At 43.5% G+C, this 24,546-nt stretch overlaps 1 protein-coding gene across 1 annotated transcript in view; it reads left to right on the top strand.

Annotated features, from left to right (window-relative positions):
• Window positions 1–23,831, top strand: part of LOC125288580 (thyrotropin-releasing hormone-degrading ectoenzyme-like) — a 161,767-nt gene extending 137,936 nt beyond the window's left edge. Inside the window, exons 13-19 of the mRNA XM_048235052.1 lie at window positions 3,770–3,917; window positions 6,105–6,202; window positions 6,727–6,834; window positions 11,579–11,746; window positions 18,071–18,211; window positions 18,499–18,580; window positions 21,654–23,831. Coding sequence (XP_048091009.1) covers window positions 3,770–3,917; window positions 6,105–6,202; window positions 6,727–6,834; window positions 11,579–11,746; window positions 18,071–18,211; window positions 18,499–18,580; window positions 21,654–21,800 — 892 coding nt within the window. The 3' untranslated portion in view covers window positions 21,801–23,831. The remainder of the gene's footprint in view (window positions 1–3,769; window positions 3,918–6,104; window positions 6,203–6,726; window positions 6,835–11,578; window positions 11,747–18,070; window positions 18,212–18,498; window positions 18,581–21,653) is intronic.
• The last annotated feature ends 715 nt before the right edge of the window (window positions 23,832–24,546 follow it).

Raw genomic sequence — 24,546 nt, 5'->3', positions numbered from 1 at the left:
CACACACATACACACACACACACACACACACACACACAGAGGCAAAGTCTCCCAGAGACACGCCTGTGCGTAAAACCAGACTCACACACAAGCAAACATCGTGAACAACCTGAGACATGTTCAAAAGCTTTAGGTGGCCACAACAAATGCAACCACACACACAGGCACACCTGCATGCATACGTATGCAAATGTACACACACACACACACACACACACACTCCTCCAGGAGCACTCTTGGCCGCACACACACACACACACACACACACACACACACACACACACATACACTCCTCCAGGAGCACTCTGGGCCATCTGACTGTATGCTTCACTGCTGAGCACAGCTGCTAACAACCAACGTTGATCATAACATTCATATGCATAGTAGATCAATGCATAGAGGCACGCACGACACACACACACACACACACACACACACAGAATATATATGCACGTGCACACACACACACACACACACCAAAGTCTCCCGGATTACCGCATACAATATGTGAAAACCAGACTCACACACAAGCAAACATGTGGAACAACCTGAGACATGTTCAAAAGCTTAGTGTACAAACAAATGCAACCACACACACAGGCACACCTGCATGCATCGATGCAAATGTACACACACACACACACACACAAACACACACACACAAAACACACACACACACTCTGAACATCTTTCCACATGTTGGAATTGAGGTTGGCACATGCAAACACACAGCAGTATACAAGTTTGAGTTGGCAAGACAGCACACACACACACACACACACACACACACACAAACACACACACACACACACACACACACACACACACACACACACTCACACTCCACCTCTCTTTCTCACACACACACACACACACACTAACTCACACACACACACACACACACACATGAAGACATCCAAACAAACACACACCATAAACACACACACACAAACACACACCATAGGGGCTTTAGATAACGAGGTCGAGGTGGCCACTCACATGTAAACACAGACACAAACACACGTATGTTCGCACACACACACACACACACACACACACACACACACAGACGCACGCACGCACACACACACACACTTACAGAAGTAAGTGTCCAATACAGATATGCTAATAATATTCTTTTATTTTTAATGAAAGCCCACCCCCTTGCTTTGAAAGGACTGAATTATTCAAACAGCCCAACGCAGGGATAAGATTACCCTGCAGGACATTGCAGCTGCAGGACATCCCCAGTCACATGGACCCGGCTGGGGTTGCCTGGGTGACCAGCGGATGCAAATGCAAAAGTTTGAGGAGAACGAGTGAGGCAGCTGGATAACTGGCAGCCCTGCTGGGCTGTCTCTTCAATCGCGGACGGAATGGAGACACAGCAGGAAAGGATGGAGATAGCATGATAGCATTGTAGCAAACGCACATACTTTGCTATTCTGGACATCTGGGTGGCGTGCTCCATTCCAAATGAGGTACGTAGTCGTGCCATGGTGCATGGATGGTGGGGTTTGCGAGACATGCTGAAACGCAAGGCCAGAAGCTTGCATGGGAATGTTCTCAATTGTTCTCAAGTCTCATTGCTGATCTACAGTGCGCAGTATGGCACACACATAGCCATGTTACTGCCTAAACTGATTTGGTTTGATTTAGTGGAAGGCCTCCACTGATCCACTAATGCAGACACACACCCACATACACACACACACATGCACCCACACCACACACACACACACGCACACAATATCAACCATTTGCATCTGAAAATAAAACATCCCAAAAGTGGTTGATTACATATTTTTTTTTTTTTTAAGTATATTTTTTTGGCCTTTTTATGCCTTTAATGATAGTGAAATTGGAGAGTGGCAGGAAGCGAATGGGAGGGATCCGGAAAGGACCATGGGGCGGGAATCGAACCCGGGTCGCCGGCGTACGGTACAGGTGCCCCAGCCAGTTGCGCCACAGCTGGGGCCTGATTACATCTTGATGTGAATGTTCATCATGCCCTTGAAATGACAAACATTCATTTCCAGTTCCCAGTAAATGCAGTGATGTCTTTTGTTTGTTTAGCTTGAGTTGGAAGATGGAAAGGTCAAGGAAAAGCATTAAAAATTGGATATTACTCATCGGCCTTATGAAAAGGCTGTGTGCCATCCTCTCTGTAATGATGGGCATTTCTGAAGATGAGCTTTTCTGAAGTAGAAGGAGCCTAATGACGATGACAGCCATGCTCTCTTCTCCAAAGAGAACAAAAAAAATGGTCTAACTAGTCTGACTAATGTTTACATCTGTAGCAGAGAGCCCTTCTCCGGTCTTTTAATTTTAAACAGAGGTGTTATCACTAAAGCAGTGCAAGTACTTGTTTGAAATGTGATAATGCAGTTTAATGGAGGCGTGGATGCCTTATTGTACTCTCTGAAGTGCAAAAAACACTAAACCAAATTCCATGAATAATAAAATCACACAACATTTTACTACTGAAATGTAATTAGATAGGGCGCACCAGGGCTGCTTTTCAAAGTGTACTTTGCTGTAATGTAGTAAGGCCTCACTGTTTTTAAAAAAGTATCTTGTTGTTGCTGTCGCTGACAATGCAGTCAATGAAATATGTAATACATAAAATGTCTGCAGAACTACTACCGGTAAATTGAAATGTAGTAATATTCATTGGCTTAGATTTCTGGTTAGAAATACAAAGTGTGTGTGTGTGTGTGTGTGTGTGTGTGTGTGTGGAGCTTGACTTTGCTGACACAGTATTTCTATATGTTTTTGACAGTTAATAGATGGTCACTGAATCTTTGTAAGGTAAAGTAAAGTAAAGTAACATAAGTAACCTGATGTAAAATGAGTGGGATTTAGCGGATGCTTATACTGTATCGGAACTCCCCCTATTACCGTCGGTCCCGTATTTCCACCGTCTTGCGTGTATGTGTCACTTAATATCCATTTCTATACAAAACAAGACGGCGGACTCCTAAAGAAACGCAAGCACCCACACCATAGGTGTATCTAAATTAGCTATGTACCAAAAATGACATTTTACAGTGACTCGAAGAGCTGTAAACAGTATTGTAAGGCTGCGTGTACACAACCACTTGGAGCTCCAGTGGAATTTTTATTTCATGACGAGAATTCTTGGTCTAACTGTTCATGTGCCGTTTAAACGGCGTAAATAGGCGACCCATCAGGCCAGCACTATAACTCCGAGCGTGGTAAAAAAAATCGGATATTTCAGGCAGTAAATGCTCCTGTTAAGAACCAAACCAGATTTTGTTCAAATCTACAGTACACACCTAGGCTACTGAAAAATGTAAGGTTCATTTAGAAAATGTTATTTTGAAGTGTTAAAAAACATTGTTGTTTTAGAATTTCTGAACAAAAGTGGTGATAATTGGGGGTGTTACGATATCCAGAGTGTCAGGGCCTCGCGACTCAGTTTTTTTTTAAATTTTTAAGTATATTTTCTTTGGCCTTTTTATGCCTTTAATGACAGGACAGTGGAGAATGACAGGAAGCGAGTGGGAGAGAGAGTTGTGGTGGGATCCGGAAAGGACCACGGGGCAAAAATTGAACCCGGGTCGCCGCCGTACGATGCAGGTGCCCCAGCCAGTCGTGCCACGGCCGGGGCCGCGACGTCAGTTTTAATGATGCCTCTACTGCTCCCCCACGCCTCTGTGGAGTGTCTGAAACAGTGTCAATTCTCCAGGAGCGTATAGTGTAGCACTTCCCATTGACATGCATGTTGTTCTTCTGCCCCTCGCAGGGCCGGGTTCCTGCCCCAGAACGTGCCCCTGCAGATCATCAGCTACCTGCCCCAGGAGAAGGAGTTCCTGCCCTGGCACGCGGCCAGCCGTGCCCTCTACCAGCTGGACAAGCTACTGGACCGCACCGAGGACTACAGCCTCTTTAGTGTAGGTGAACGTATCCCACGTGAGCCGAGCGCAGGTGTTCCTGACACAACAACTCTCAGGTCTTAGGGAGATGTAGCTACAGCTACAGGTTGCTCCAAGGTGCTTAGCACTCTATATATAATTAGGTAATTAATCAGTACACCTGATTGTATCCTAAATTAGTATAGATTGTAGACCTAGAACAAAGTAGAACAGGGTCCTATGTCTTCTTATATATGTGAAGAAGTTGTTATAGTTTGGATTGGTCTTAGGGCTTGGTTCAGAGATGTGAAACAATTTGTACTTCCACAAGATATATTACATTGTAACAAACATATCAACAGCATATTGGGTTTAAAACAATTACACTTGCATGCAGTAATTATACTGAGTCTGAGTCCTGTTGTTGTAGCTGCAGTCGTGATCCAGTACAGTATATCTTGGTAAGATTGGTGGGGGAAGAATAGGAGCAGCTTACATAAAGATGTTATCACGAGAGCTTGTTTGCAGCATAGCTTCCTATCAGGGAGAACTCTCGCTGTTGTGTCTGTTGAAATGTTGCAGACCTTGTTGCACAAAATTGTTTAAAAATGTTCAACCCAAAATATTGAGAGGGCACAGATGTTGAAAGCTTTTGTTGTTCTCTCCGATGGTGCATAAAGAGATTCAGTAGATGCTCTGCCTTGTTGGCGTGAATGCAGCCCCCTGGCTAGTTAATGCTTTCAGCATCCTAAGTAGATAACAGAGCCAGCTGGAAAGTTCACAGAATCAGAGCAGAGCAGAGGAGAGGCTATTACATCTGTGCTGTTGGTGGCACTGTGCACTGCCTGTCAGATGAGGGTTGAGTAACCTGCTCCTGCCTGTCAGATGAGGGTTGAGTAACCTGCTCCTGCCTGTTAGATGAGGGTTGAGTAACCTGCTCCTGCCTGTCAGATGAGGGTTGAGTAACCTGCTCCTGCCTGTCAGATGAGGATTGAGTAACCTGCTCCTACCTGTGAGGGAATGAGGAGTGAGGTTCATCCTCCCTGGCTCTTCATCTCCTCTGTCTGCTGGAGTGTTGTCCTTTCCACCTTTCCAGGTGCCTTTCATATCTCTCTCTCTCCCTCTCTATCTCTCTCTTTCTCTCTTCTCCATTTCTCTTTACTTCTATCATTTCTTCTATTTTGTTCATGGTATTTCTCTTCCTCACACTCTCACTCTTTCCTCCTTCCTTCCACCTCCTCTCTCTCTCTCTCTCTCTCTCTCTCTCTCTCTCTCTCTCTCTCTCTCTCTCTCTCTCTCTCTCTCTCTCTATCTCTTCCCTCTCTCTGAGAGAGGTGTGAAAGCCATGACTCAGTCACTGCTTCCCACAGGATTTCTGACTCACTCTTGCCCAGTCTACCCTAATGGAGGTCTCCTCTCACCTTTCACTGGAAAAGAATGTGTCGTGACTTCCTAAGTCCTCCCGCACTTCCGCGCCCATCAGCCGATAATGTTTGTTTGAGCCAAGTCCGCAGGAGAAGATGTTTTAGAGAGCGATAAAGGACATGTGCCTCGGAGTGGCCGGCCAGGTGTCTTGTCCAGAATGTTCGGCGCGTTTCTCCCCCGGCGCCTCGCCACTGCAGCTGTGAGCGTATTAATCCTGTGGCTCTGGCAGCGCACCAGGCGGCTGAATGCGGAGAGAATTAGCACAACAAACATGCGTAACACGAGCGCCACCACTACCCACCAACTTACCCAACATCTTGTTCTGCCAGGAGTCGGCGCTGAGTATAAGAAAGCACACTGTGTATGTGTGTGTGTGTGTGTGTGTGTGTGTGTGTGTGTGTGTGTGTGTGTGTGTATTTTCTCTGAGCCGTTTGCCACACATCATTTTTAATCATACTCTCCTCTCATAGAGGCACCGTGAAAGAATGTTGTCACAGTGATTTATCCATGGCATCACCTGCTGTGTTATTATAGGATGCAATTCAGAGGCTGCATGACAGTTTAGCCTATATGAAGCGCCTAATGATCTCATGCTCCTATTGTCCAGCTTTTACCCTACGACATTCAAAGAGGTGTGGATTTAGAGCACCAAATCATCGCTTTGAAATGTCCATAAAATGTAGTTGATTAAAATTTGACTATGACCTTTGCTGTCAACCAGATGTGGGTTGTGTCTCTGCTCGACACATTTTTCATTTTCATATATCCTGTACTCTTGTGTCTGTAATGTTTTGGTTACAGGACTATGTACTGAAACAAGTGGCTCCCAAGTATCATAAGCTGGGTTGGCCGACAACCTCCCCTGATGGTTCCTTCATGCAGGCTGCCTACCAGGCTGAGTATGTGGTGTCTCCACACCCTGTTCTTTTTACTTTTCACAAAGTTTGCGCTTTTCAAAATGCACAGGATATATGTGCTGTCTGCGTTTCTGCAGACCCCTAAAATAATGTACATCCTCTGTCTTTGTCTCTCACTTGTTTTTTTCCCCTCTCATACATTTCCCATTACACACACACACACACACACACACACACACACACACACACACACACACACACACACACACACATACCTATTCTCTCACTCACATACACGCACACACATACACACACACATCACGCACGCACGCACGCACGCACGCACGCACGCACACACACACACACACACACACACACACACACACACACACACATACCTATTCTCTCACTCACATACACGCACACACATACACACACGCATGCACGCACGCACGCACGCACGCACACACACACACACACACACACACACACACTCTATGTCACACACATACACACACTCTTTCTCCCCTCCTCTCTTCCTCTATCCCTCTGTCTGTCCATCATAGAGAGCTTCAGCGGGAGGTGATCATGCTGGCGTGTAGTTTCGGGAACAAAAACTGTCATCGCCAGGCTGTGTCTCTCATCTCAGACTGGATCTCCAGCAACAAGAACAGGTACAGATGGAGCGGTCACTCATAGCTCTCCCCTGCTCAAGCCTCTACACATGCTGCTTATGCAACCTGCACGCTCAGAATAGCATCCGCATGCAGAATGCATTTACAACATAAGAATACCAGAACCATACAGCATGCAATATGGACTGGTGTGCAACTTTCATATGCATTTCATTTCATATATTCATGACATACAGTAGGACTACTATGAAACTTGCATTTACAGCATAGGACCACTATACAACATTGTATGCATAACTTATAACACACTACCATGCAACATACATTTGTAATACGAAATCCCATGTGGCCAGCATTCATAATATACTGTGGCATGCAGATTGGATTCACCATATGGTGTGCTTTATAGGAGTATTATGTAGCTCGCATCTGCAGCAAGTTGGTGTCTTGTGGACAGCAACTCTCATGTTAACAGCACCCTACAGTCTTTATGATGTATCCTATAATTACTATTAGCCATATGTTAGACATTCCCTAGGATGTTCTTATGTTCAGTATTCTGAGTGAAACAATATATAAGGAAGCAGTATAGTCCTGCCAGGTATTCTATGGCTTGTGTGAAATGACATGGTTGTTGTGCCTTATTCACTCAGTCACTATGGAGGTTTCATTATGGGATGCCTCTGGCAGGAAGATCTGATCAATAGGGCCACTGCAGGAATTCTGCCAACATTTTGCGCGCTCAATGCCAAGTGTCCATGGAAACACTGTTTACTTGTCTAATTCCTCTCCTTTTTGCTCGTGGCGATGCTCGAGGTGGAATCGGTAATCCCCTGGCAAGTTTGCACTAGTTCTTATAGAGTAATGACAAAAGCGCTGCTCGGAGGATTGGAGGCGTTGGTCTGGGATTTTCAAAGTTTCAATTCCTGTGTTGCCCTTACGCATGCTCCGTAACAGCCTGTCAGCAAGAGGTCGGCTGCTTTACCTCTGTTTTCATACACAGACACATGTACACACACACACACATACACACACACACATACACACTCAAACACACACACACACACACACAGACACACACACACACACACACAACACACAAACACACACACACACACACACACACACACACACACACACTCACACACAGGCACATGCATACATTATACACAGACATACAGTACAGTGCAGATACACACATGCATACACACACACACACACACACACACACACACACACACACACACACACACACACACACACACACACACACACATCACACAGGCACATGCATACATTATACACAGACATACAGTGCAGATACACACATGCATACACACACACACACACACACACACACACACACACACACACACACACACACACACACACACACACACAGACATACAGTACAGATACACACATGCATACACACACACACACACACACACACACACACACACACACACACACACACACAAAGATCCTGTAACTGCACACACAGACATCCGTGTAGATATCTTGCACCTACAAATGATCACATACTCAGATGTCTGTGCTACACAAACATGTGTGACATGGATTCGAGCAAGCACCCCTGCCTTCTCCTTTACCTCAGTCTGATAGAGTCTCGCTGCATATTCTTCTCCCTAAGTGTTTGGAATGGAGACAGAGGAAAGAATTATGACAGGCACAAGTCAGTATTTGACACCACCATAACGAGCCTTGGAAAATGTCTTATTCTGTTTGGGGTGTTTGGTTACTCATGCTGCTTGGAGCGGTTTCCCAGACCTGTGCACTAGCGCTTGTGTTGATGGTGCTTGAGCGCATCCAAAGACAGATATTCTCTTGTGAACAACATGAAAAATGTTCTATTAAAATATTGAAGCCTCCATGGTGTGCAGCTGCTGCTAAAGTCAAAATGGTGATTGCGGTGACCCCCTTTTTGCTGGGAGGAAGCTGACAGGTCATTTAGGATTCTCAAACAATTAGTGTAACGTCAGTACCTCCTACGTCCCAGAATGCCCCTCTCTCTGGTGTACATCATACCCCCCTCCCCCTCTTACCCTTTAGTAAAATCCTCCATTTGATTCCAGAGTCCATAGTCAAGGACAAGTGCACAATAAAAGATAATGCCTTTGTCCTCTGCATTTATGGAGCAGTTGAGGAGAGGCCAGGGTGGACAGGAGGAGCGAGGGTATATAATGGCTGACAGTTAGCCTACGTTGTTATGGTCCTCTAAACGGTGCGTGCCGTGAGCATTTAACTGTGAAGAGCTTTTGACCATGTTCGGATGAGGTTTGAAGGAGACATTTGACAAGCAGACTCAAGTTGAGTTATTGCCGTGGCAGTTTAGTGGATAGAGTCTGGGTAAGACAGTCCACAGCCTCCTAGTTCATTTTCCAGATGTGTTTTTAGACTGGAGGTGACTGAGGCTAGACTGTTCCCAAAACCACTAGTCAGAGCCCAACAGTTAGCATTAGTTAGATGTGGCCCAATGGGTGATTCGGCTTCAGGACCACAGTGCTGTGGACAGCGTTATCATTTGTGTTGTGTGTTCAGCACTGTTGTTAATGGACAGCAACCCACTTCAACCAGGTTTAGGCCAAACCCTTTTTGCACTAGATTTTAGCCAAGTAAACTCCTATTACTCATACCTTGGATGGAAAGAAACCCTAGTGAAGCATTAAGGTTAAATACCACAGTGAAGCAGTGCAATTAACAAGTACCCAGTCATAGTACTCTGTGCCAAGCTACTGAGTCACTTGCTGTTACTATGCTAAGCAAAAATGCAATTTACTATAATGTTCTGCTACCTTTTATTATTTTGTTTCCTCTGTGCAGTTCTCACAGAGAGATTAATCTGAATATGATTGCAGTTCTGCTTTTGAATCTATCTTCATCTCTCCTTGTAGGTCAAGCATGCTTGATCCTCTACGTTTGAGTTTTCATCTGCGGACTTGTCTTGTGCGATAATGTCTTTGAGGTCACATAATGTTTTATTAATCCTCTCGGTCGGGGATGTAACTTCACCATTAATTTTTGTCACAGCGAGTCTCTTCCACCATATAATATATACGAAGAGAGTGTGAGAGAGAGAGAGAGAGAGAGAGAGAGAAAGAAAAGAAAGAAAGAAAGAAAGAGAGAGAAATCAAAGGCACATTGGGGGTTGCTGTGGCGCATGCAGCAGTATTTATACCACATTCAGATCCAAGTGGCCACTGGGACCTGGGTTTTATTTTGACCCCACCCTCTCTCTCTCTCTCTCTCTCTCTCTCTCTCTCTCTCTCTCTCTCTCTCTCTCTCTCTCTCTCTCTCTCTCTCTCTTCCACTCACTTCCTGCCATTCTTCACTTTCATATCTGTTTAAAGACAAAAATCCCCACTAATATATTCTCTGAAACACTGCACTGCATGAAGGTGTGCTGCTTTTTGATTGATTGTACTCAGCTAATCATAGCAAACCAAAGATATTGGCTACATGCATATAGCTTATGCAAATTTAACCCTGCTACAGAAATATATGTTGCATATTTTGATTTCATTTTCACATACTGCATATATAAGTCCCCTTCATACTGTCCGTGCTTTGTGTTGGACTCCCCAGATGGCTCAACTCGAAATCAGCAGAACTTTATCTGTCTGTGCAAACGGCCCAGGAAGCTCGGCCTGTGAATAGCTTCTGTCCTCCTGAGGGTTGAATGTCACCTACCTCCAGTCTTGTACAAATGTTCTGGCCACTGGCGTCCATTCCTAGCCTCCCTGGTGCAAAGCTCTTTAGTCAGAGCCAAAATGGAACATGAGCACGCAATAACTCCCTGCTTCATCCCCAGCCCCATATCAGATTACATCATTTGCCTATAGGGGACGTTTAGATAGCATGCAGCCCTAGTTTCTCTAAGGTATATATATATATATATATATATATATATATATATATATATATATATATATATATATATATATATATATATATATATATATATATATATGTATATACTCTATGCCATTAATGCACTGTATGTTGGCATGTATGCTCTGGAGGATGCCTATTTTAATTAGTCTTTTGTTACTTTGGGACAAAAATGAAGTCAGTTTGAAAAGTAGACAGATATGTAAACTCAGAAGTCAGTCACTCAGTATGTGAACTCTGAGGTCACCCACTAACACTATCACCATCTCGTGTAACTGGAAAATCCATTTTCAATCTCATATCTCATCCAGTGGAGTAAGAGCCACTTTTCAGCAAATACTACATTACCCAGCATTCCTCTGAGCCTCTCCTTATGTATCCCTCACCACCCTCATAAACTAACTTTAGGATGGCTCTGAGTAAAGGGACTAATTTAAGCAGAAAGAAATGCAAAAGATGTCAATTGTAGACAAACGTTTTTTTCTTCATCAGCCTTGTGTTGAAAAATGCTTTAAGAAAGCGAAATGAAATATTCATGAGGTCATATCATGATAACTTGAGCTCACCTCCAGTCAAGGCAAGACTGTAAATGTTTATCTTTAGATCTAGACCTGTTGCCAAGTGTTCGCCACCAGTGCCAGATGGTGTTTGGTAACTTTAGCATAGCTGTATGGATGTGGTGACCAGCAAAATAAAATAGCAAAGCTCTCCCAAGGTGACACGTCTTTCCTTAAGCATGTGCAAAGGGCTGTTGGACTGAAATGTTTATTGATTTTGTTTCTCTCTCATCGTGCAGGATCCCACCTAATGTCTTCTCTCTCTCTCTCTTCTCTCTCTCTCTCTCTCTCTCTCTTACTCTCTCATCGTGCAGGATCCCACCTAACGTGCGGGACATTGTGTACTGCACGGGTGTCTCGCTCATGGACGAGGACGTGTGGGAGTTCATCTGGATGAAGTTCCACTCCTCCACTGCCATCTCAGAGAAGAAGGTTCTTCTGGAGGCCTTGACCTGTAGTGACAACAGCTTCCTCCTCACCAGGCAAGAGCAACCCCCTCACTGTAAACTTTGAAAATATACACCTCCTAAAGTGGCTGTCCAAGATTTGAATCCATTAGTATTATGGTGGCACTAATTTGATTCTGACCGTTGGTCATTTCATGATCCCTCCCCATCTCTCTTATTTTTTTTTTTTTTAAAACACACACACTTAATGTTCCTGTAGGCTTCTAAGGCTAGAAAAGCTCCAAAATAAAGTAAGTGGGAAACCAGTGGACTTGAACTCAAATATCAACAATTATTTCTCAAGTACTGAGGACATTTTACTGAACACATAGTCCTTTAATATGGCCCACTTCGCTGAAGGCTTATTGATACCTTCCCCAGCTTAGAACACCAGAACGTTCTTCCCTTGAGTTTTTTTTTTTTTTTTCACCACTGTCAATCATACTTTGATTGCCCTAGCAACAGCCCCCAGTCTGTGTGGATGTGAATTGTGATGGATAATCCATTTCATCTAAATGAACTGAAATGCCTGCTGAGCTATTGAAAGGGAGTGAAGAGTTCATCATGCTCTAATGTGTATTTATTTATTTTAGCGGTTCTCACTTGCAGTGCATTGAGGATAAACACCTTTAGCAGTAGCATATGTGTGCTCTTGGTGTGTTAAACACGTGACATTTGTGCTGATCTAACAGTTTAGGTGAAGGAGAATATAAAACTGTAACAGTTACGTGTCTAAAATGTAACATGGTGTGCAGTTGTGTGCCATTATAATATCCAGTATATCTGTTGGGATTGGTCAAATATGATTGATCACATCCTTCTTGCCACCTAGTAGCCCCTAATTGTAGTTCTACTGATAATAATTGCTGGTGTCTCGCAATGCAATTTGGCACACACACACACACACACACACACACACACACACACACACACACACACACACACACACACAGGCACACATACACACACAAACATCCATCCATCCATCCATCCATCCTCACACTTGCAGGTACACACACATATACACCAATCCATTGTATTTTTAGAAGTTCCTCCACAGTGCCAGGCCCCACGGGTCTAACATCTCCATCTACTGTGAGACTGCATCCTGTTAGCAGCAAGAGGAATGAGCCGCACAAATAGGTCTGTTATCCAGAGAAAAGTTGACCCAGAAGGAACCCACCCTCTAGTAACCACCAACAGTGCAGCGTCTTTTTTTTTCTCTCTAAAATAAGTTTGGTCTGTTTTTGGGAAGGGTTCACTATGTCTACCAACCTAAGCTCATTGCTTGAACTTTTCCTCCTCATGCAACCTTCACATTAACCAATTATCATTAACCCATTAACATTGTCTGGTATATGCAACATTTTCCACCAGCCAATTGTGCAGTCACATGTAACTGCTGCTCTGTAATTGCTGCATATATCCTTTAGCCAGCAGGGGTCACTGTTGCAGCCACGAGGATATGATATCCAATCCGAATTCCTTTTCTAAGCACCCAATACATTTTAACCCTCAGTAGCACGTTTATCAACACTTCATTCTGAGGTACCATGGTAATGGTCTGGTGACATTTTTCCACTGCGCTTTCTCTCTTGGAGATTACCAACAGACATTATAAAGAGCACACATTAGATTCAATTTGCATTATCCAATATCCCTACTTATTCAGTTAACCTAATGCATCACATACTGTATATGTGACTCCACTCCACTCTCCCCCTTCCTGTAATGAAGCCTCGGTCTCGGTGCTTTCATTGGCTCCAGCAGAAACACACTTTGTTGGTTGTCCATCATGGTTAAGGGTTGTTTGGCTTCCCTGTCAAAGGCCACCGTATGTAATTATGCCTCATACGGCTTCGCCAATCAATTACTTAACTGTCAAAGGCAATTAGCCTGTCTGTCAGTTGTTGGGAATATAAGAGAGTCATAGTGTCAAGTCCTATAAAGGCTAAGTAGATGGGCTATGGGTATTTTTTTTATTTATGGTTAAAGAATGTTAAAAGCAGCATGACTAGTTTTGTGTTCTATACGAACTGTTTCAGTCTCATGTCACTAGCATCTTTGACATTGATGAGCATTTTTGTATGTGTGTTTGAGTGTAAGTGTGAGTATGCTTGTGTGTTTGAGTGTAAGTGTGAGTATGTCTTTGTGTACGTATGTGAATGTATGTGTATTTATGTGTGTGTGTGCGTCTGTGCTTGGGAGTATGCACTGTGAGTGTATGTGTGTGTCTGTCTGTGCATGCATTTCTGTGTTTTGTGTGTGTGTGTTTTGTGTGTGTGATGATGATTATTATTGTGTGTGTGTATTGTGTGTTATTGTGATGTGTGTGTGCGTGCGTGCGTGCGTGCGTGTGTGTGTGTGTACAGGTTTGTGAGGTGTGACAGTAGTACACACACACACACACACACACACACACACACACACACAAATGTACACACATGAGGTGACGACAGTCAGTACTGTGATAATTGGAGTCTCATATCTGCGAAAAGCATCTTGGCAAGAGAGTTGGTGAAGACACTTTGAGTTTGTCTTAAAGTATCTTCCACTTTCAAACATTCTGTGCAGTCTAATGATCATGAAATAAAACAGTCTCAGCAACTCATTGCGTCGAGCCCAAGGGTAAAACCTACAGTTTTTGTCAGTTGCTTTGCTGCATTTCTTCAATCATTAATGTTTACAAAACAGTAAGTGCATCTCTTGAAACAATTTGTGCAAACCGCACTACACAGTGGATCACATGCAAAAGCATGTCGCTTGCTTAAAACACGTTCATCTCAAAAGAACATATATATGCCAATCAACATGTCACTGTCATCAGAGTGACGCGTTCATGTGTCACTGCTATGAGTAAGTCAGTCAAAATGCTTAGCTATGTTCTCAATATAACTGATTACTCTGCAAGTTTTTTCTAATGAAAGGCTGCAGCATTTTTTGTGTTTCACCTTACTTTTACAGTACTGATTGTAGTGCAGTTTGTTACTGGAAAAAAGGCCAGTGTTTTACTGTACAGCCGTTCTTTTAAAAAAAAAAAAAAATAAAAAATTGAAAGGCAAAATTATACTTGACAGTACAGTATGTACTGACATAAACAATGACAAAGACTCTATTCAACAGAGCACCTGCTTAATGAATTTTGAGTGACATGACAAGAAATTGCATATCATATGAAACTGCACAAGCAGAGCTATCCAATGCTATAGGCAACGTTTTGTCCCCACCACTTTTCAAATCAAACCTTTTCCTTTGCTGGTCAATAAAAAAATAAAAGGTCCACACTCCAAGAATCTCAATGATTTGCAAGGGACCCATATGTTTTCAGAAATGTCCTGTTTCTAAGGTTTTTGTGGCACAGCAGACATCCACTCTGAAGACGTGGGCTCATTAGTGCTGTATAATATGCACACACACACACACACACACACACACACACACACTCACACACACACACGGACGGACGGACACACACGGACGGACGGACACACACACATACACACACACACTCACTCACACTCACACATACACACACACAAAACACACACAAACGTGCACAGACACACACACACACGCACTCACATGCACAAACACATGCAACACACACACACACACAGCCTCACATGCGCACACACACACACACACACACACACACACACACACACACACACACACACACATGCGCACATACACATACACACACACATGCACACATTCACACACATGGTTTGTCTCTGTGTTCTCAGAGGTGCTTTTCTGTTCCCATTTCCCACAGAAGGAAGTGTGGAATGAAGCAGGTCTCTGGTCTCTGTCTGTGTGCTAATGGAGTAACAGGTGGCCTCCTGCTGAGTTCCTGAGCGAGGCAGAGAGGCAGCTCAGTGAGCTTATCGATTTAAGCCGTGCCCGGATTTCACAGAACAATGTACAAGTCCCAAAATAAGAACCGAGCCTCAGATTAGATCAAAGTCTTTTTTTTTGTATTGTGATATTGTGTGTGTGTTATTATTGTGCATCTTTGCATGCGTGTGTGTGTGTGTCATTATTATTCGATGATGTATTGTAATGTGATATTAATATAAATATTATTGATATTTCAGTATTGAATGAAGAACACGCCATGGGTTCGTGAATAAAATGAAAAGGCTACGTCAGGTTCATTAAAAGTATTTTCTATGTGTGAAAGGCTTCAGAGTGTGTGGGTTACAGTTAACCGCGATAGTACCCAAATTTCAATAGCCACAGAATGGACTTAGTTTGGTATGTTTTAGGAATCATTAGCCTACATGCTTTAGGCTACATGGCCGCTGTCACCAGTTTTGCCAGTATTGCTACGGCAATACTACTTTTCAAAATAGTATTGCCTGGCAATACTAGTTTTCATACATGAGGTTACACTAATAAACAACGTCACAAACTGCTGCTGCGCTGCGGTTATTATCAAAGTGTTTTCCCCCATGCATTTAATCTACTGTCAGTGACTGACGCGAGAGAAGTGGGTTCTGTGTTGCTTTCATTTCAGTGACGGTGACTTGGCGAGAAAGCGGGCTCTGTGTTGTGTTGCGTTGCGCGCGTTAAATTTATTTTTTCATTGGCGTGCCCTGTCATTGCCCATCACATCTCTTCAGCATACTGCGCTTAAGCTATGGCAACTCTTCGTTGAAGTTTTACTGCACGAAAGTGGTGTTTAAATGGTGTTGCTAAGTAGGTGTTGTGCGTGTGTGTCGATCGCGTGTGTGTCGCAGCGTGCGTGTCCAATACTTATTATTATTATTATTATTGTCGCGTATTGTGTCGCAATGTATTAATTGTATTATTGTGTGTGTGTGTGTGGTGTGTGTGTGTGTGTGCATTGACATGTCAATGACATATGTGTGCATTAGGTATTGATATGCGTGTTATTGTGTGTGTGTCGCAATTGGCGTGCGTGCGTGTGTGTGTGTGTGTGTGTGTGTGTGTGTGTGTGTGTGTTCATATGTAGGATGGGGAAACAGTCTGGTGCGCCGGACCATTTGGCTGCGGAGCTCAGATAGATGAGCCCTTTGTCCTCAGTATTGATTTCTGCCCCATCGGCACCCTTGAACTAAACTGCATCCTTTGCCCCCTTTACGTATTTATTTACATTAATGCACTCTTGGAGAGGGTCAGCACAAGTGTGAATAAGATTTTCTGATAAATGAAGCTTAGGAATTCAGTGTGTGTGTGTGTGTGTGTGTGTGTGTGTGTGTGTGTGTGTGTGTGTGTGAGTGTGTGTGAGAGAGAGAGTTTGTGAGTGTTGGCATGTGTGTGTGTGTGTGTGTGTGTGTGTGTGTGTGTGTGTGTGTGTGTGTGAGTTTGTGAGTGTTGTATGTGTGTGTGTGTTGTGTGTGTGTGTGTGTGTGTGTGTGTGTGTGTGTGTGTGTGTGTGTGTGTGTGTGTGTGTGTGTGTGTGTGTGTGTGTGAGAGAGTTTGTGAGTGTTTGCATGTGTATGTGTGTGCATGCGTGAGTGTATATGTGTGAATCCAGCCCCATTCCCACACATATAAACAGACAAGTTGACGAAAGATCAGGGAGCGCCTCAGCATCTGTTCTCTCAGCAGGAGGTATTATTATTAACACACAGCCGTGAATTGTAGTAGGATGCTTTTTTTAATTAGTGTGACTGAGAAGAGAAAAAAGAACGAAAGAAAGACAAGTAAACAAAGCAAGGTGTGACTTTTATTATTAGTGCTGCATAATGTGCGTCAATGTTGACACACACACACACACACACACACACACACACACACACACACACTATCCCTCCAATAACACTCTCAGTATGTAAAGACATCATTGGTGTTCAAAGCAGGTGAGCATCCTGTCTTGTGTTTACCCAGAAGGCTCCTCTGTGCAACGTGTCATAGTGTCCCCTCGCTGAACCCAAATTAAACTAGATTCAGAGGAACCATGCGGTTCTGGGAAGGATGGGAAACGTGACCTAGAGAAAGAGCATTTGGTTCCACAAGACCAGCGTAAAGCAATTACCCTGCATGTAATTGCAAATTGGAAACTGGTTCACTGTGGCAGGCTGGTGTCATGTGGTGTAATGTATTTTTCCACCTTGTTTTCTCCCCTCTGTGTTAATCCCCTCTTGTTGTTTCCTCAACCTGCTTGACATTTTGCACAAAGGTGAGGGAGCTCCGCGTTTGACTTGGCCTCTTCTGGCACATTTATTTTGTAAAGAAGATGTGAAAAATTGAATTCCAGATCTACCATGCTACTCCAACCCCACACACACACACACAGTTTGATTGCCTTTGTCATACTGTAACCACAAAGCCTTGACACCGTTTCTGTGTGCTTTGACTCACCAGTTTGTGGTCCTCTGTCTTGTTTTCTAGGCTGCTGAACCTGTCTCTGAGCTCAGACCTGGTGCCAGATCAAGACGTCATCGACGTAATCATCAACGTGGGGAGGAACCCTCATGGGCGCCACCTGGCCTGGAGGTGCTTCCGAGAGAAGTGGGACATACTGAACGCCAGGTAACAAGCTCACTCAACACAACGTACCTCAGTCCGCACAACCAACACCTGTCAATGCTTTCCGAGTCCAGGCCTCTTCGTTATAAAGTCAACGCTGTAATATTGATAAAATACTCTTCATTATTCACCGGTTGTGTTTTAGCAGTCGTGTCTCAAAGTCATGTTGGGTTTATTGTATTAACTTGCGCCGAGCTTCATTGGTATTCTGTGATGTGGCGTTGTGACCTTTATACTTCTCCGTCTCAGTGTGTGTTTTTTTCTCCCCCTCGTCTCTCTCTGGTGCGCAGGTATGGCGAGGCCTTGTTCATGATCTCAAAACTAATCAGCGGAGTGACGGAGTTCCTCAACACCGAGGCCGAGCTCTCTGAGGTACGGTTCGCCAGACGACGTATGGCTGCCTATTGTCAGTCCATTCTTCTCTTCCGACGGGTTCTGGCCTTGGGGCGTATGTTTGTTTATTAACACCGCGGCAGGTGCTGTTCCCCGGGGCGTTCCCCCCCCCCCCACCCCGCCCCTCAAAAAGAAAATAATGATAATGTTGGTCATTATATAGGGGTCCTTGGAACGGCCACATGCATTATAGCACCCCTGGCTGTTCCTTACAAAAAGGTCCAGAAAGAGCCTATCAAGACGATTGACAGACCTCAGTCTCATTCCTCTATTTTTTGCCAATGGAAATGTTTTTCTTGCATTGTTTGCAGACCACTGTAGCTTCAAAAAATTATCCCTTTCTTGTGTTGTCCTTTTCACGTCTAACAGGCATATCTAATGTATAGGAGGATGCTAGGCATTTTTAAAAAAAAACTATTCAGTACTTATGACACCCTTACATGTGTGTCTGTCATAAAAGTCATGTGTGAAAACCTTCCATTGGACTGAGGGTTTTATAGTATTTCAGTATGTTTATGTGAAAGTCAATGCAGACTTAAAAGCCCTCTGCTGAGGTCAAAGCACCCTGAAGTAACACTCACCTCAGGCCTCCTGTTATAGATTCACTTCTGTGTCTATGTGTGAAATCCACTTCATGAATGATTGCTCGTTGGATGAAGGGTTGTTTTCTTTCACAGCCCAACATATTTAGTAAAGGGCTGAAATCTCGCTGCATCCTCAAAGAGCCTGTTGAACTTTGAGTGTTCACAAGCTTCAATTTTAATGTCAGTTTTTGTTTTGTTTCATAAAATTATAACCCGTCTACTCCTTTGATTTAAGCAAAAGGTAAAAATCATCAACACAGAGGGACCTGTAACAGTTCACACAGTAAATGCATATTTTATCAATGCTTATTCTTACCCAGAGAAAAATCATGGTAAATGAGTAGTACATTACTTTTGCTTTTATCTTTCCCTTTCAACACAGGGATGTGGGCTTTTGCTAGTAATTCTGTGGGACAGCACAGGGCTGTGATGTGATGCTCAGCCTCACTCAAGGGCTGTTTGAGACTGTGAGGCTGTACCTATTGCAAGGGGTCTTCTGAGATCATCTTTACGTTTACTACTTATACAAGGTTGTTTATGTATTCAGAGTCCACACCCCACTGAGGTCGTTTATATTCCATTTGTATTGCTCATTGATTCTCAAAGGTTTTGTCGCTAATTGGTAGCAGAAATTCTCTTTGCCTTTTTTTTTTTTGAAGAACAGAATTACACCAAAGCCAAAAAAGCCTTTATTTTTCTAACAAATAAACATCCATTTTCACTTCAATGATGAGGATAATCCCCACAACCACAAATACCTTTGTTATTTATTGAATGGTTTGCCAGGTGTGTTTGGTTGTTATATTTGTTAGATTTTTTTGTCTTTTTTGCATCCTCACTAGTGTCCTTGTTTCACTGTTGTCACCAGCATCATCATATTATGGTGCAGTGTATAGCACTACTGTTGTCACCAACATCATCATATTATGGTGCAGTGTATAGTACTACTGTTGTCACCAACATCATCATATTATGGTGCAGTGTATAGTACTACTGTTGTCACCAACATCATCATATTATGGTGCAGTGTATAGTACTACTGTTGTCACCAGCATCATCATATTATGGTGCAGTGTATAGTACTGCTGTCACCAGCATCATCATATTATGGTGCAGTGTATAGTATACTACTGTGTCCCGGATCGGTTCATCAGTAAAATGACCATTCCAGCAGATGTTCTTGTTGTTGGGGCAGCCATGGCCTACTGGTTAGCACTTCGGACTTGTAACCGGAGGGTTGCAGATTCGAACCCCGACCAGTAGGCACGGCTGAAGTGCCCTTGAGCAAGGCACCTAACCCCTCACTGCTCCCCAAGCGCTGCTGTTGTTGCAGGCAGCTCACTGCACCGGGATTAGTGTGTGCTTCACCTCACCTTGTGCTGAGTGTGTTTCACTAATTCACGGATTGGGATAAATGCAGAGACCAAATTTCCCTCACGGGATCAAAAGAGTGTATATACTTATACTTACTTACTTATATACTAAGCTAATAGCAAGGTCTTAAAGCACCAATTCATCAGCCAGTTGTTTAAATTGAACATTTTAAAAGGTGTCTCCAAATAGTCAAATTGGAGTGTGTGTGGAGGGATGTACCCGTGTGTCTGTGGGTGTTTGGGGGGTGTACCTGTGTGTTTGTGTGTGTGTGTGTGTGTGTGGGGGGGGGGGGGGGTTGTGTGTGTGTGTGTGTGGAGGGGATAGTGGTGTGTGTGTGGGGTGTGTGTGTGTGTGTGTGTGTGCTAGTATGTGAGTGTGTGATTGGGTGTGTGTGTGTGTGTGTGGGGGGTGTAATGGTGTGTCGGTGTATGGGGGATGTAATGTGGTGTGTGTATTGAGGGGGTGTACCTGTTTGTGTGTGTGTGTGTGTATGTGTGGAGGGGTCAATGGTGTATGTGTGTGGGGGTACATGTATGTGGGTTGAGTTTGGCCCCATGAGACTGTTACGACCCTAGGGATGTGTTCAAACAAAACAAAAAGATGACAGTCGAGAGGAGAGGAAGCCCATCTGCGCTTGGAACCGAGGCCTTCAAATACAGGTGCTCATCAGGGCAATACCAAACACCTGCACATCTCGGGCAACCTGCTTCACACAGAGACAGACAAACATGAGCGCAAGTGGGCGGGGCCAGTGGAGACCTGGCAGGGTCGTAACAAGACCAATATACAAAAAACGGTTCTGGAGATATTCACAGAAAACTGTGTCCGCCCTACCCACTTTTTGGGGGGTCTAGTGCCGTGGGCAGGGGGCAAATCAAATCTGTTTAGATGGCAAAAAAAAAACTGGCTAATCATTTGCTAGCACGGCGGTCATAATAAAGCAAAACAACTGGAACAATTGAAGTTACAGAATGACATATTTATAAAATTAAGAATGTAAAATAGATATGAGCAACATCTGACAAGTCTTTAGAACAGCAAAGTGATGCTCTCTCTCTCTCTCCCTCTTTCTCTCTTTCTGTCCATCTCCTAAGTTGAAGGACTTCATCCATACCAGCAGTGGAGGGGGTGCGGTGGCAGCTTTCGCCCGCGCTGTGGAGATCGTGGAGGCCAATGTCAAGTGGCACCGGCTCTATGAGCGGCAGTTTTATCAGTGGCTTCGCAAATCCCCCAACGGCTAACACCACAGCCGCCAAGACCTAGTTATAGCATGGGATATCTCCAACGTATTTATAGGCCAATACAGCCAAGGGGTGGCGAAAAGGAATCAATTTGGGACAGAAAATAGACAAATATGACTTGTTCCTCCCTCCCAACCTCACCCCCCACACATAAGCAGCATAAATTCAGGATTGGGACCAGTTGAAAGAAAAAGATGAAGGAGTTTGACTCTGACGTCAACACAATCTAACAAGTGTTAGCCAAACTGTTTGATTTTCTAAAGAAGATATTATTGCATGGTGTTCATTTTTGCAGTTAATTTTATTGTTTTTTTTTTAATTGATTTATGTTTTTGCATGGGATTCATGACCCAATTGGTTGTCCAGCTTCTTGACCTATGACCCTTACAGAGACTGATGAAACTCAGATTACCTCTGTCGCCTAAAATAATAAATAAAGTGATCAACAAAACCAACCCAACAAACATTGGATGAAGAAATTGGAAATCTGAAGAAACTGCAGAAGAGGACAGCACAATGTTACTTGTGACAAGCACAACTGGTCTGTATTGGCAATCAGTCGATTGATTGTGATTTAAGAGAGGTGCAGAGATGGACTAAGTTCTGACGGTTATATAAATATATATATATATATAAATATACACATATAAACTTACTGTTGAAGCCTCTCCTTTCTCCTCAAGCCATCCACATGAACTGTGAAAAGGGGCATTTTGTGCCAAGGCAGATTATTGTGGAAAAACAGAGGGCAGATTGTGCCAGGGCAGGTTATGTTGATTGTTGTGTGTGTGTGTGTGTGTGCTTGTGTAACGTGTATTAGACAATTTCCTCCTGCATCGTACGACTCTCCGAAGAATAACACAGCGCCCTCAGCCTAAGGGGGAGAGGCATTAACCTGAAGTGTTTTTGTTTTTATTTTGTTGTTTGATTCAACAAAGGTGTTTAACGAGAGAAGAAAAAAAGAGAGGTTAATCTTTGACGGTGTTGGTCATGTTATCACACGTTTATTTGTATGATTTGTTCTCCTTGTTCCAGTGTTGCGCTTGCTGCTGCGTCGTCCTTGGGTAGAACCGTGTAGTTGTGTGAGTGGTGTATCAGTAGCCCAGGGGTTTTGTGGGGCTTGGTCAATGCTGTGCTAAGGAGCAAAGGTTCTGTTCAGCTTGGGCACCGGTTCTGTTCATTCTATATTTTGTAAACATGTTAACTAGCAACATGGATTTTATAAACATATATGAAACACATGGATTTTTTTCCCTTTTTTTCAGTGAACATGTTCAGTACTACTGAAATTACCAAACGCTCCATACATACTCCACACTAACACCCCAGCCACTAACAGAGCAGGTACTGAGGAACCCGTCTGATTGAGCTCTTGTGTGACTAGGGCAGATGTGCGTTGTGTATATCGTATGTGTATAAACTGGGGGGACTAGCTGCTGAGGGCCTCTATGCTCTATTTAATAAATCCAATGCTATTCATAGCCCTTATTAAGTCCTTTATTCGAAGTAGACCTCAAGTTCCACCCCTCTCCCGTCTCCTCCTTTCATGTTGTGTTTGGACATAAAGAGATTTTTTTTCTAATTCAGAGATTATCCTCTGTATTTTGAGCAGAGCAGCTATGGGGTTTTCATGCTGACAATAAATTATTTTGTACAGTAATGTACCCCCTGTATCTGTGTCTATTCATTATGTGGTTTATTATTCAAGAAGAGACCAGGCAATGTCTCTGTTCTGAGTCTATAAGACTTTTAGAGAGATCAGATTTATTAGAAATAATTGTGAGGCCTCAACACAGTCTTTGAAAGGCTAGTATTTTTTTTTCTATATGTGCCAATATTCTGACCTTGTGACATTGTGAGTGATCAAGATAACTAATTTGTGTGTCTTTTGCACAGCAACTCATCAGATGAGTATAGTATACAAGTAAGAGCATAGTATGACCTTACCATATTGCCAACTGCCAACTATTGTGATTACTTTTGGGTAAATGCTATCACAATGTACATAAAAGAAAATTTGTTTTCTACCAACCATTTGATGTTTTCCAGTTCTCTGCTAAGGTGCTTTATTTGCTTTCTACCCATTCCAACTGTTGAAATTTTGCTATTCTCTGCTAAGGTGCTTCAGACCAGAAGAACATTCAACTGCTGAAACAAACAGAAACTCCAGACCAAAACTGAGTCACTTCCTGTGGGGAAAAGGATAAGCCCCCTGGGGAGACAGCAGTAGCACCTCCTAGAGTTAAAAAAAGAAAAGGTGCATGCAGAAAAAATAACCCGCCACGCGTGTGGCATGAGTATGCGACAGAGACGTGACATCACTACATTTAACAGCGCTCTTATCACGCTGAGAATGCTGGGATAGGAAAAGGCGCACACCGAGACGCCTGATATTTTAGGAGTGACATTTACAAACAAATGTCAGACTAGCTCACTCCTTCACCCACCTGAATCAGCAAGAGCCCAGATAGCTGTAATGGGTGTCTATTATGAGCCTGATTCAGAGGGTATAAGGGAATGCATTAATGGGACAGTTCATTACTGTTAAGTGCAGATCAATCAAGGCTTAATTCTGGGTTTGAAGTAAAAATGTAGGGTCTGGGCACTCACCGTTCGCAGCGCTCAGTCCGAGGGGCGGGATAATCGGTTGTCTTTCAAATTCCCTCTGCACGCAATAGGACAGCGCTGAGTCCCATGCATTTTCCCACTAGCGGAGCTAGTTGGCTAATTCAAACTTTTGCCATCT

The sequence above is a fragment of the Alosa alosa genome, chromosome 23 (assembly GCF_017589495.1).
Source record: "Alosa alosa isolate M-15738 ecotype Scorff River chromosome 23, AALO_Geno_1.1, whole genome shotgun sequence".
In the NCBI taxonomy this organism is placed as follows: Eukaryota; Metazoa; Chordata; class Actinopteri; order Clupeiformes; family Clupeidae; genus Alosa; species Alosa alosa.
Note: the sequence above shows the minus strand (reverse complement) of the source record. Positions and strands in the feature narration are given on the sequence as shown.